This window comes from Vigna radiata, chromosome 7, assembly GCF_000741045.1.
Source record: "Vigna radiata var. radiata cultivar VC1973A chromosome 7, Vradiata_ver6, whole genome shotgun sequence".
In the NCBI taxonomy this organism is placed as follows: Eukaryota; Viridiplantae; Streptophyta; class Magnoliopsida; order Fabales; family Fabaceae; genus Vigna; species Vigna radiata.
In genome coordinates this window covers 36,527,889-36,539,455 of record NC_028357.1, presented here as the reverse complement: position 1 = coordinate 36,539,455, position 11,567 = coordinate 36,527,889, and the positions used below count along the sequence as shown (strand labels likewise).

The window sequence follows — 11,567 nt, the reverse complement described above, 5'->3', positions numbered from 1 at the left end:
TTGACAAGAAATCAGCTATCTATCTATCTGGTCAAGAATCCAGTTTCTCATGGGAGAAGCAAATGCATTTAGACTATAAACAAGTGAATAATGGTGAGCTTCAATTGGCTTATTGCTCAACAGAAGTTGAGTTGACAGACATCCTAAGACAATTAAGCCTGATAGATTTGTGAAACTTAAAAGAGTTAGGATTTGTTACTTGTGAGTGTTTGAATAAGGGGGAGTGTTGAAGTAAATCCAAATATAGTTTTTCATGGTTAGTTTGCTCAAATCTTTATAAGCTATATGTGTGCATGTGTAAACTTCTGAAAATATGCAAAATTCAGTTGTTCTTCTGTATGATTCTTCTTCCTTTACAATCTGTGAGTGTGTGAGAAGAGTTTTGATCTCCAATAAGAAAGTGATATAAAAGAAAGAAAGAAAAACGATAAAAAGTGTAGATTTGATAAGTAATCTGACTTGATAAACAGAGAAGATATAGAAAAAGTGAAGGTTAAATTAGGTGTTTTATATAGGTATTTAAGCATATCATTACTTAAAAATAAAAGGTGGAGCAAAATGCAACCAGCTTAGGTGAATTATTAATGACTTTCCAGACTCGCTTTCTATGGTGGGTTTTTCACTTTATTCATATTTCATTTTTCAGATATTGAGATAAAGTATCAGATGTTTCCATGTTGAGGCAAATGACCCATGTTGACCCTTCTGCTGTATGGAAGTGAATATACAAAATAATATGGTGAAGCAAGATTTCTCACCTCATGATGCAATCACACCACCTCTATTAGGTACAGAACGGTAGCTTCTATAGTGGTCCAAAGTTAATTTCATTGATCAAAACAAAGTCAAGATCTCATAAGAATGATGGTGGTGTAAAAGATATGTATTTTGAATGATAAGTATTTACAAGTGTGATTAAGTAGAAAAATCACAAACAACATAGAAACTCTTTATAATGTTTTAGGTAATGTGCTTATAGTCCAAATCAAGCAAATTATCCTTTAGGATCAGTGAACGGGCATATAAGCAAATCAAGAAGAACTGTGCTACTTTATATTAAAAGAGTTGGCAAGAGAAGAGTACTGAAGGTCTCTCCTTTTGGTAGATACACAGTGACAGCAATATTTATCATGGATGCTGAACTCCTGAAGATGTCTTCAAGCTTGAGCAGTTCTGGTCTTAGAAGCAAAGATATTGTTGAGGACAGCTGCTAGTCGCACACCACCTTGAGCCAGCCTTTTTTCCACAATAGGCAATCGAGAAAGGAAGTACTCATCTACATTTTTCACAATAAAGAATGAAGGGAATCCTCCAGATATTATGAAACCAAATAAAATATTGCACACGGGTGGCAATCATTGAACATTGAATAAGTTGGTGCGTTCCATCGGTCATGATCAGGTACAGAGAAAATTGTGATACACACTTTAGATTTTATTCTATTAATATATTTGATAAAAGAAGATTACTTGGAAGAAAATGGATTCGCACAATTGAAGTAGAAAAGAACACAACACACATAAACAAAAAATGAGTCCCTCCGGTCTTTTTCATATCAAACAAGGAAACTATCCTGAAGCTAAGGAAAACAAGGATACTAAAAAAAGAACACTACCCACAGTAGAAGGAAAAGAGGAACAAGCTCTAGCTGATGATTATGGAGTTCCTCTAATGTTTTATTTGTCCATGAGAAATAGGAAATACCTTCTAAAGTGCTTCCTGGTGTAGCATTCTTGTAAGCAAATTTGCATGCTAAACTAATGCTTTCAGAAGCATACCTGAATTGAAACCAATAAAATCAAAATATGCAATTTCAAATTATATAAGTTGTATGCAAGAATATGATATGGCAAACCAAGGGGAGTCCCTGGCTATCTGAATATGCAACAACAATGGTAACCTTAGTAGGAAAGTTACAGGTAGTAAATGGTATTGTGATTAAGATAAATATTTCAACTTAATCAATTCAAAGTCCTCAAGGTGCAGAGTTATGACAATGAGGCACAAGAAATGAATATAAATCTGTCAATATGCATATAAAAATATTGACTATCAAGCAATGAATACTGTAACCGGTCTAATACAAAGCGGCCAATGAGACAAAACTAGAGAGTATAATAAAAAAGGCTGTGTTTTATGCAGATACCGATCTGGACAGGCAGTGTAGTTGTGTGCACAATGTTCCCAATTTGATACATCATTTGACCAATTATCCTGCAGAAAGCGAGTAAAAACAATAGTTAGCCACTTTGACCTACACGAATCTGTACAAGTACCAGCATAGCAATAACCGTGATGACCAAATAAAAAGTTTCAGTTTACCTATGCTGGGGATGTCTTCATCATTTGAATAAATGCATTAAAAAAATTAGAAAAATAAAACTCACTGTAATATTCCTTTGAATAGTTTGTATCATAATAGAAAGATCTGAATCATAGAATGTTTTTAGAGCAGACTGAATAATCATGTCATCCCACACCTGGACCAAAACCGAAATCACTGAACTTAGTCGATTTACTGCATTAGTGACGGGGACAGATTGGATGATCATGATGACCAACAGATAAAAACCAAAGGATTATGTAGAAGATCTTAGTGTCAAAGAAATTAAGAATCACTTGCAAAAGTGGGTGCATCTTTTACCTACAGGGTGTGAGAATACAATAAGGTTTCAGTTACTTAATACAGTTAAGTCACAGAAGGGAATTTCCCTTACATGATGGAGATTTGTTTTCCTTCTGTACCAACGAACTGTAATTGAATTTCCACCTAGGTCTCCAATGAAACCAACATGTAGGGGCTGCACCAGAAATCAGGAATGAAAAAACATATTCTTTCAAGCACAAGTTAGCTGAAGAAAGAAAGACATTTAACCACGCGATTGTAATTTTCACACAATACATAGGAAATAATATATTGACCAATTACCACCAATGCTTGTTTTAGAGTTTCAAGTTCTCATTACCCAACTTACCTACCCATAGATAAACTCAAACTCTAATTTTCCACTCATGCAAATCGAGGACAAAAGATTTGACTTTTTGAACCAAGAATAAGTTGTGTTTTTTATAATATTTTAAATGGAAAACAAGAAGAACAAACCTGATGAACATCCCCAACAAAATGTGCCAAGAATAGAAGTGCCTCGGTCAAATTATCTGTATTTGATAAAATCAGAACAGAAAATTAAAGTGCATGTCTTCGTATGTAACTAAAAACATAAAGAATGCACTCTGTAAATGCATGCACATACAGTTTAGTTCAGATCCTGCATCAACTGATTTAAGTTGCATTGTATAGTTGTATATTGCTCCCGTTACACACCTATGTTTATGCTTGGAAGAATCATGGCAGTCTCCTTCAAGAATCATGAGAGTCGCATCATAGTAACTTGGAAAGTGAGTGGTCATTGAACAGTCTAAAGTCTTATTGGATAAACTTCTCGAGAAATACTAATAGAATAAATAAAATAAGAAATTAAAATGAACTTATAGTTTTGGACTTTTCCAGAAGTTGACAGTTTAACTTATGGAAGAAGTATAATTCATTTTAGCTTCTTATTTTCTATTCATTTAAGTATCTGTTGATAAGTTTATCCAAAAAAGAGAACCTACATATACAAAAACTCAATCAAAGCCAATGTACCAAAGGGCCAAACATACTCACTGCAGTATTCGTAGTTACACTTGAAATCCGGCGTGTCAACATAATGTAAAGCACTACTCCAACGATAGTGGTAATTAAACCTAACCTCGTCAGCCCAAGAGCAGACTGCAGCAAGATCACCTTCAGCAGAATCTGGAAGCAATTGTTTCACAGAAAACAGAGCACCTTCACTAAGATACCCCTGCAATTCAAACCTTCCAAGAATACTTTACCAACACATAGACATGGTAAAACCCCAAAACAACTAAGATTCTAACAATCTGCTATCATTTGTTATACATTGAAACCAATTTTGGAATAATTGAGACATTGATAATGAATCTAGAAAGAGATGTAAATTGTTACTTTACCTGTGCAATCTTGCAAATGACATAGTGGCCCTCCTTTCCCCAACCCAGAACAGTTGGCAGTGGCATCAGCAACAGAAGAAACAACATTCTTACTCTCTCATCATCCATATGCATCATGTTAATGTTAATATTACACAATCAACAGCAATAAGATGAAATCATAGACAGACACAACAAATTTGTGCTAATACCAGGATGAAAGGTGTGTTTGTACCATGATATGAATGAGTTTGGTGCTAAGCCTAAATACTATGTAAATCCCCAAACCCCAACCAGAAAGGAACTTCCTGAATTGTCATTTACCAAGTGGAAAGACAAAGCGTGACTCACCACAATTCAGATTTTCCTTTTTCATGTTCAAAAAACATTATAAATTTTAGAGATTTCAATTTTAAAAAATTACTAAAATCTATTTGATTCACTATAAATATTCTTAAGAATAATTTATACCTTTCTCTAAAATCAAAGAAATTTTTTCAAAATTTTATACGATTAAATTAAAGGAAATAGTAAAAGGTAACACTGTTCTAGAAAAAAAAAACGGTAATTTGACATTTTTGTAACATCAAAACTTTCATCCCAATTTGAACAAATTTGGATTCTTACTTTCATTTTATAGCGAATAGGTAAAAAATATTTATGGTAATTCAATTTTCTGAATATGCTATTTTTTAAATAAAACATAAACATTACTACTTAAGCTAGAATAATTTTAAAAAAAAAATATTATACATCTCTTAAAATCGTATGTTAGGGTCAATTTTTTCATATAGAATGAGAAAGAGGCCAAAACACTTGTATCTAATAGATATTTATAGAAGATTTGATAGTGATAAGATAACAGATAATATAATAGGTGATATAAGAATGATTCAATAACAGATGCATGATAGATTTAATAATCAATCAATTCTAAATAACTCTAATATAATACAGAGAAAATTAACTTAGGTTTAACTTTGCTCTAACAGTAAATCTTTAACCTACTTGATAGAGATACTATAATAAAATCATATTAGTATTAACTTATGATTCTACAGGGCAGAGATACTATAATAAGATTGTGTTAGTATTAACTTATGATTAACTAATTAATATTGGTATACATTTATTATTGATGATAGATACTTTATTAAATATTTTGTAAAAATTTAAACTTATATAATTAATATGCTTATATTTTCAAATAATAGATATGCGGATTGTCTTATATCATATAATATTAATCTTAATACTATCATGATTAAAATGACAAAAAAAATTTGCAGACACGAGTATTTGCGGATAAAATTTACGATAAATAGTTACTATTTACACATTTTATTATCCGTGAGTAACGGTTGTTTTAATATCCGTTTCTAAATGGGTCAGGTAAGGATAGTATGCTACCCGATCCGTGGATACCTGGTACCTGCAACAAATAAAAAAAAAAGTTATATATTTTTTAATTAAAAGAAATTATATTTTATTATACAATAATATATTTAATTTATATTATATATTTTTTTTGTAATTTTAACTAAAATTTCATTTTAAAAATGTATAAAATATTTTTTTAGGTATCCACAGATTTTAAAATATCTATAAATATTTTCTAAACGGATATTCACACGGATAGCGGATTAAATAATGGATACATTTTTATCCGACCCCATCAGTTTTCATTCCCAATTATGATATTCTTGATAAAATTTATTGATTATAGGAATGACCAATTTCATTAGATTTACTCCTAAAGATATTTTTGATGTCTTACATAAGAAAATGCTATAATAACAAAGCAAAGGTATGTGTTTGAAGAGAAAATTATAATAAAAACAGAGGTGGATCTATTTTTGGTGGTATCTTCCACTCTAGAGAAGTTCTCAATAGAATCTTTTAGATTGAAGGTGAATTTTGACAAATCCAAGCTTGCTTGCTAAAGGAGCATAGCTTACTCCAACATAATTTTGTAACTAATATTTTGGGTATCATAAATGTCACTATATATATATTGTAATATTTGTTTACTTGTTGTGGTAGCTATAATAATGCTTAGATATTCATACAAACTATTCAATAATTTAATCTATACTAGGTAATTATTATAGACACCAGAAATTTCTATCACAATAACGTATATAATATTTTACACGATGGAAACATTAATTAAGCTTTTTATATTTTTTGAAATAAAATCAATTTTGATGTAAAAGCAACAATTATTTTTGTACAAATCTTTAGTTGTTAAATAATAATTTATTCGGAGTTGTATGATTAAATTACCACAGTTTGAAAAAGTATTGATAAAAAGTTTAGCTCACAATTTTGAGTTTATTTTCTAAAAATTTTAATTGGTTTAATTAGAAGCTTCAAATGCTGTCAAAAAGAAATTACAACCTACAAATCCAAATAGATGAAGTTGACAGTGGCATGTCACTAAGCAATAATGCACAATAATAATCATATTTGTGTAATCATGAAATCATTAGAGGGACTTCTAAGATTGAATTATTGATTTTGTAGATTTTATGAATAAGAAGAAGATTAAAATGGTGGTTTTATATATGTAATTGTTAGGAAAGAATTAAAAGATAATAATTGAATGTGATTAAGGGTTAGAAAAAAAGAAAAAGAATAGTTTAGTTGAAAATAGTTAGGTCAGGGTTAGGTTGAAACATAATGAAATTGAAAAGGGGAAAATGTGTGATTTGGTGGGTAACGTGTTGGAGAGAAGGGAGAAGGAAGGGAAATAGTAGGCGCAATGCATTGAGATTTGAGCATTGCGTTTGGTTTCTTATTAGTAGTTATTTGGTTTTCAACTGCTACACGTCGATGCCGTAAGCCGTGGCGTGCAGCAATAATAATATGTGGGAACCCACACGCAACCCCTTTCTCTTTCCCCGTGGACCGTACCGCACCCGATTTATTTCATGCAATCCATTCCCTTCTTAATCATATGGAAGGCTCCTCTCTCCCTACCATTCCATAACGTCTTCTGCTTCTTGTAAGCCCTTCTCTCTCTCTCTTTTTCTCTCTCTTGCTCTTTCTTTGTCTCTTTCTTTGTCTCTGTCTGTCTTGATTATTGCTTTTCACCTTTGTAATTTCTTTTGATTTGGGGTTTTTTCTGATGAATTTTTACATGGGTTTTCTTTTCTTTTTTCATGTCTGTCTGCTGATTTCTTTGTTTTCGTTTGTGTTTATGCTCCCTTGTTGTTTCGTTTCTGAGAAATTTGAGGGAAATTTCGGAAACCTATAACGTCCATTGTTTTATTTTTTTGTTGTTATCGTTGGAAACGCGTTTTACCTTGATTTTTCAGTTTTAGGAGAAAATTTTTCTGATACCCAGAGTGTATATTTGAGAGAAAGTTGAGATTAGTTCACTGTCTTGGATTAGTTTTGATTTATTTGAGACAAAGTTGAGATTTTTAGTGTTTTTCTTCTGCTGGGTTTGTGAGTACTTTGGTCACTGTTTTGTATGCATTTTGATGTTTGGTGTGATGTTAGTTGTTAGATCCCCTTTGTGGCGTTGTGATCTTAGCAGCAGTTAACATGATATGTTTTGGGTTTTGTGGGTTTACTTTCAGCGAAGAAGGCCCTTCTCTTTGCGCGTGTCCCGTTCTCTTCTCCAATTTTCCTCCATCCCCACTGTGTGATTGGTTTGAATATAGTGTGTTCATATACTCATGAGTACCATGGAGGTTAAGCTCTGGAATGACAAGCGCGAGAGAGAAATGTTTGATAACTTTGCCGAGCTTTATGCCATCATTAAGGCCACCGAGAGGCTTGAGAAAGCATATGTTAGAGACATAATCTCACCCCAGGAATATGAGTTGGAGTGCCAGAAGCTCATTGCTCATTTCAAAACCTTAGCTTCCACCCTTAAAGACACTGTGCCTAGCATTGAGCGGTTTGCAGACACTTATAAGATGGAATGCCCGGCTGCACTTAACCGCCTTGTGGTGTCTGGTGTGCCTGCTACCGTGGAGCATCGCTCGACTGCGGCTGCCTCTGCTTCCACTTCGGCTGCTGCTGTGGCTGAGTGTGTGCAGAATTTTATTACATCAATGGATTCCTTGAAACTTAACATGGTGGCTGTGGATCAGGTGCATCCATTGCTCTCGGACCTTTATGCTTCACTCAATAAGTTGACAATCCTGCCGCCCGATTTTGAGGGTAAAACCAAAATGAAAGAATGGATTGCAAGGTTATCTAAGATGGGTGCAGCTGATGAATTGACAGAACAACAGGCGCGGCAGCTTCACTTTGATCTTGAGTCTTCTTACAATTCCTTTATGGCAGCCCTACCCAATGCTGGTACATGATTGAGTGGCCAGCGTGCTTGTACATTAAATCAGAATTTCCCTCCTCTTTTTTTTGTATTTGCTTTGGTTATTAATCTTGTTGATTGGAGGAAAGGAATTTTCTATTTGGTTACAGCTTATACATTTTTAATGCTGGCTCCTTGGATATTTACTAATGATGGCTTTATGCTGATCATTGATGTTTCATTTTATATTGTGGACTAGTTTCCAGCTTTTGTTTTCTTACCTGCAGTTGATTGTTTGGGTTTGATTTGAGTTTCTATGCCCTCCTAGCAGGGGTGGAATCTCACATAAACTCGATTGTTGAGTTTACAGCTGTATTATCTTTGTCTTTGTACCTATAGATGTGTTTCAGAACTACCCCTAATCTATATCATACAAAGGTATATCTTTCAAAAAATTGACATGATTGATAGCTTTTGATGTGCATGAACTATGCTTATCATAAGTAGTTATGCAATTATTGGGTGGAGATGCGAGGAATCAGGGAAGAGGGTAAACTAATAGGTGAAAAATGAGAAAGGTTGTTTGAATGTGTTCCATATGGGGGATAAAAAAAGGAAAGACCTGTGTCTTTTCGTTTCTCCTCTAGTATGTGGAGGAATGCAGCTTGGAAGATACATTTCCATGTTTTGTGGTGAGAAACCACTAGAAATTGTGCAGAGTCCATTGTAAAAGTCGATTAACTATGACTTTTTATTCTTTTTTCTATGTCTCAATTCATACTGTGCTTGTTTTTCAACCTTGCTACTTTATTTTGTTTCATTTCATCTTTCGTTCATTTTCTTTCGTGTTATGCTATTTCTTTCTTCGCTATTTGTATTCACTGAATCACTTTTGGTGCACTTCATCTCAAGCTACGAACTTCTGGTGTTCAGAAGTTCAAGAAAAAAGTGGGATAGTTTGCACACAGTATAATATTAGAAGGAAAAAGACAGTTACCTAGAATTTGTTTGGTAAATTGAAAGTCAAAAAGATTTGGTATACCTGTTAATTAATGGTTAGAGTACAGTTTAACCGTATGATATTTAACTGGATCACTTGTTTGGTTGTGAGTACGAAAATTGACACTACTTTAATCTATTCTTACAAAATAAATAGTCAATTTTCAACAGAAGACTGGTACTAAAGTAATTTAGTCTGTGATGACCAAAAACTGTTTGTACTGCCAGTGACAACCAATTTTCCTTTATTATTTCCTAAAAATAAATTCTAATAATTAGTAGTACTAGTAAAATGAGAGAATTTACTAAATTATAATATTCACTTTTATCCTTCGCTTGGTGAAAATAAATAAAACGACCATTTTGTAAAATGAGAGAATTTACTGAATTCATATTTTCTGCAGATTAAAAAGATGAGTTTTTTTTTTTTCTCATACTCTATCTAACAAGTATGGTTTTAAAAGGGTTAACACATTCTGAGCCTGTGACAAGAAAGTGTTTTGAATAGAAAAGAGGCTAAATGAATGAAATGAAATGAAACAAAGCTATATATTTACATTAGATGAGAAGAATAGCAGGTAGATTCCTAATCTACTGGAATCGAAAATGGAGAAAAAGCATGTTGTGTTGTATGGAGGTGTCGTGGTTCACCTCAAGAGATGAGGCAAGAGCGAGGTGAGGAGAGGGAAGAGAAGCAAAACAATGAGAACAGCGCCGAGAATGATGGCATAACAGGTCCACTTCCTCGAACTCTTCTGAATCTCTTTCGCATCCTGAAGCTGCTCGGTGCCCCGTCGCACAAACGAACTCGCATGCGCCACGTGGCTCTCGATGTTGTTCAGCTGCTGCCCCTGCGCCTCCACCATCGCCGCCATGTCCAGAAAAACCTGGTGCAGTTCCATCAAGTTCTTCTCAATCTCCTTAACGGCGTCGTGCCGCTCCTGAATCTCCGATATCGTGTCCATTATCTGACCCCTCCCCTGCTCCTGAATCGCCCTCTGCAGAAAGCTTTCGCTCTCCCCACTTGATATCAAATTCTCGATCGTTTCCTCCTCCGCCTTCTCCCCCGTGATCGTGAAGTACCTCCTTTCCACCGTCTCCTTGTACTCCATCTGTATGCGCGCCCGAAGCCCCTGGAAATCGTCCATCATGTCCTTCAGCTTCTTCCCCAACCCGCTCACCACCGACGTCCTCGTCCGGTCCGCCGACGACCCCGGCCCGCACCCCGGCAAGCTCCGGTTCGCCGCGTTCGACCGCTCCAGCGCCTCCAGCTTCCCCTTTATCACCTTCACGCGCTTCAGCACCAGCGCCACGTCCTTATCCATTCGCGCCCGAACCTCCTTCATCGCCTTGGCCGTGTGCGCCGTTTTGCTCTCCTCGTTCGCCTCTTGCAGCTTTCTGTACAGCATCTCCACGCTCCTCATGTCCTCTTTCACCTCCTCCACTTCCTCGAAGAACTTATCAAGGTTCACGCTTTCTTTCCCCGCCTCCACATCATCTAGGTATGCCTGCTCTTTCAGGTCACTGTATTTCTTGAACGAGTTTGAGAAAAGGTCGTTCATTTTTCTTCCTTCTTTCTTCCCCAACTACCTAAAACCTTCTTTTGTTCTTTTTCTAACGTGGGATATCTTGCATGCTATGATCAAAATCTTGAGGAGCATGTGCTGAACTCATCCTCCTCCGCAAAACCAACAATGGAGAACCCAGAAGGTGACAATTGACAGAAGCGAGTAATTGCCACCAACGCAAGGTTTAATTTTTGAGGATGTTTTTTTTTTTTTGTTCTTGTTCTTATGGTGTTGGTCTCATTGGCTTATGGTAATTAACGATGGTTTGTGTTTGCCTTTTTTTGAATGGAATCTTACGATGGTTTGTGTCCTTTCAAAGCTTCTGCTCTTTTTTATTTTTAGGAAGATCGATTTTAGAGCTTAAATTATATATTCTTTGTTTAATTAGATGTTCCATTTTGATACTATCTAAAACAAAAACAAATTGGATGTTTATACAATTGTGTTTGGAACCTAACAGAGCTTAAGCTAGAATTGATGAAGCCTATAATAGATGGAACTTAGCAGCCAGTCTTCCCTCGTTCACACATTCTATTTTTGAAAGCAAAATCCATGGCGGCTCAATTCATTTTCATCTTTCACGTTAAATATCTAACATAATCAAACTAAAAAAAAAATAAAATAATGCTGTATAAGTAAGATCAAATATTTCTCTCCAACAATAACTGTTCAGTGTAATCAAACAGGAAGAAATATGTGCAATTTGTATGTTAAACATGTTTATACTTTGTATT

At 34.7% G+C, this 11,567-nt stretch overlaps 3 protein-coding genes across 5 annotated transcripts; 1 reads left to right on the top strand and 2 right to left on the bottom strand.

Annotated features, from left to right (window-relative positions):
- Positions 1–868: 868 nt before the first annotated feature.
- LOC106766764 (endonuclease 4) lies at positions 869–4,336 on the bottom strand. Of its 2 annotated transcripts, XM_014651511.2 has the most exons (9): positions 4,018–4,334; positions 3,668–3,848; positions 3,255–3,359; positions 3,104–3,159; positions 2,718–2,801; positions 2,388–2,480; positions 2,147–2,214; positions 1,705–1,778; positions 869–1,276 (listed from the first exon to the last, which is right to left on the bottom strand). In XM_014651511.2, the coding sequence occupies exons 1-9, from the start codon at positions 4,132–4,134 to the stop codon at positions 1,158–1,160; spliced, it is 897 nt and encodes a 298-aa protein (XP_014506997.1). In that variant the 5' UTR covers positions 4,135–4,334; the 3' UTR covers positions 869–1,157. The 2 variants fall into 2 exon arrangements, with proteins under 2 accessions (XP_014506997.1, XP_022639290.1); XM_022783569.1 differs by lacking the exon at positions 2,388–2,480 and having other exon boundaries at positions 4,018–4,336.
- A 2,513-nt stretch (positions 4,337–6,849) lies between these two features.
- LOC106766765 (vacuolar protein sorting-associated protein 28 homolog 2) lies at positions 6,850–9,028 on the top strand. Its single transcript, XM_014651512.2, has 2 exons — positions 6,850–7,003; positions 7,584–9,028. The coding sequence occupies exon 2, from the start codon at positions 7,683–7,685 to the stop codon at positions 8,319–8,321; it is 639 nt and encodes a 212-aa protein (XP_014506998.1). The 5' UTR covers positions 6,850–7,003; positions 7,584–7,682; the 3' UTR covers positions 8,322–9,028.
- Positions 9,029–9,878: 850 nt separating this feature from the next.
- On the bottom strand, positions 9,879–11,030 carry LOC106766763 (syntaxin-125). 2 transcript variants are annotated; one of them, XM_022783568.1, is made up of 2 exons: positions 10,901–11,030; positions 9,879–10,767 (listed from the first exon to the last, which is right to left on the bottom strand). In XM_022783568.1, the coding sequence occupies exons 1-2, from the start codon at positions 10,937–10,939 to the stop codon at positions 9,913–9,915; spliced, it is 894 nt and encodes a 297-aa protein (XP_022639289.1). In that variant the 5' UTR covers positions 10,940–11,030; the 3' UTR covers positions 9,879–9,912. The 2 variants fall into 2 exon arrangements, with proteins under 2 accessions (XP_022639289.1, XP_014506996.1); XM_014651510.2 differs by lacking the exon at positions 10,901–11,030 and having other exon boundaries at positions 9,879–10,827.
- Between the last annotated feature and the right edge of the window lie 537 nt (positions 11,031–11,567).

Coding starts and splice junctions, on each gene's coding strand:
- LOC106766764 (XM_014651511.2), bottom strand. CDS start 4,134: ATGATGCATATGGATGATGAGAGAGTAAGAATGTTGTTTCTTCTGTTG. Junction 3,849..4,017: donor TCATTTGCAAGATTGCACAG/GTAAAGTAACAA, acceptor TTTGAATTGCAG/GGGTATCTTAGTGAAGGTGC. Junction 3,360..3,667: donor GTGTAACTACGAATACTGCA/GTGAGTATGTTT, acceptor TGATTCTTGAAG/GAGACTGCCATGATTCTTCC.
- LOC106766765 (XM_014651512.2), top strand. CDS start 7,683: ATGAGTACCATGGAGGTTAAGCTCTGGAATGACAAGCGCGAGAGAGAA.
- LOC106766763 (XM_014651510.2), bottom strand. CDS start 10,827: ATGAACGACCTTTTCTCAAACTCGTTCAAGAAATACAGTGACCTGAAA.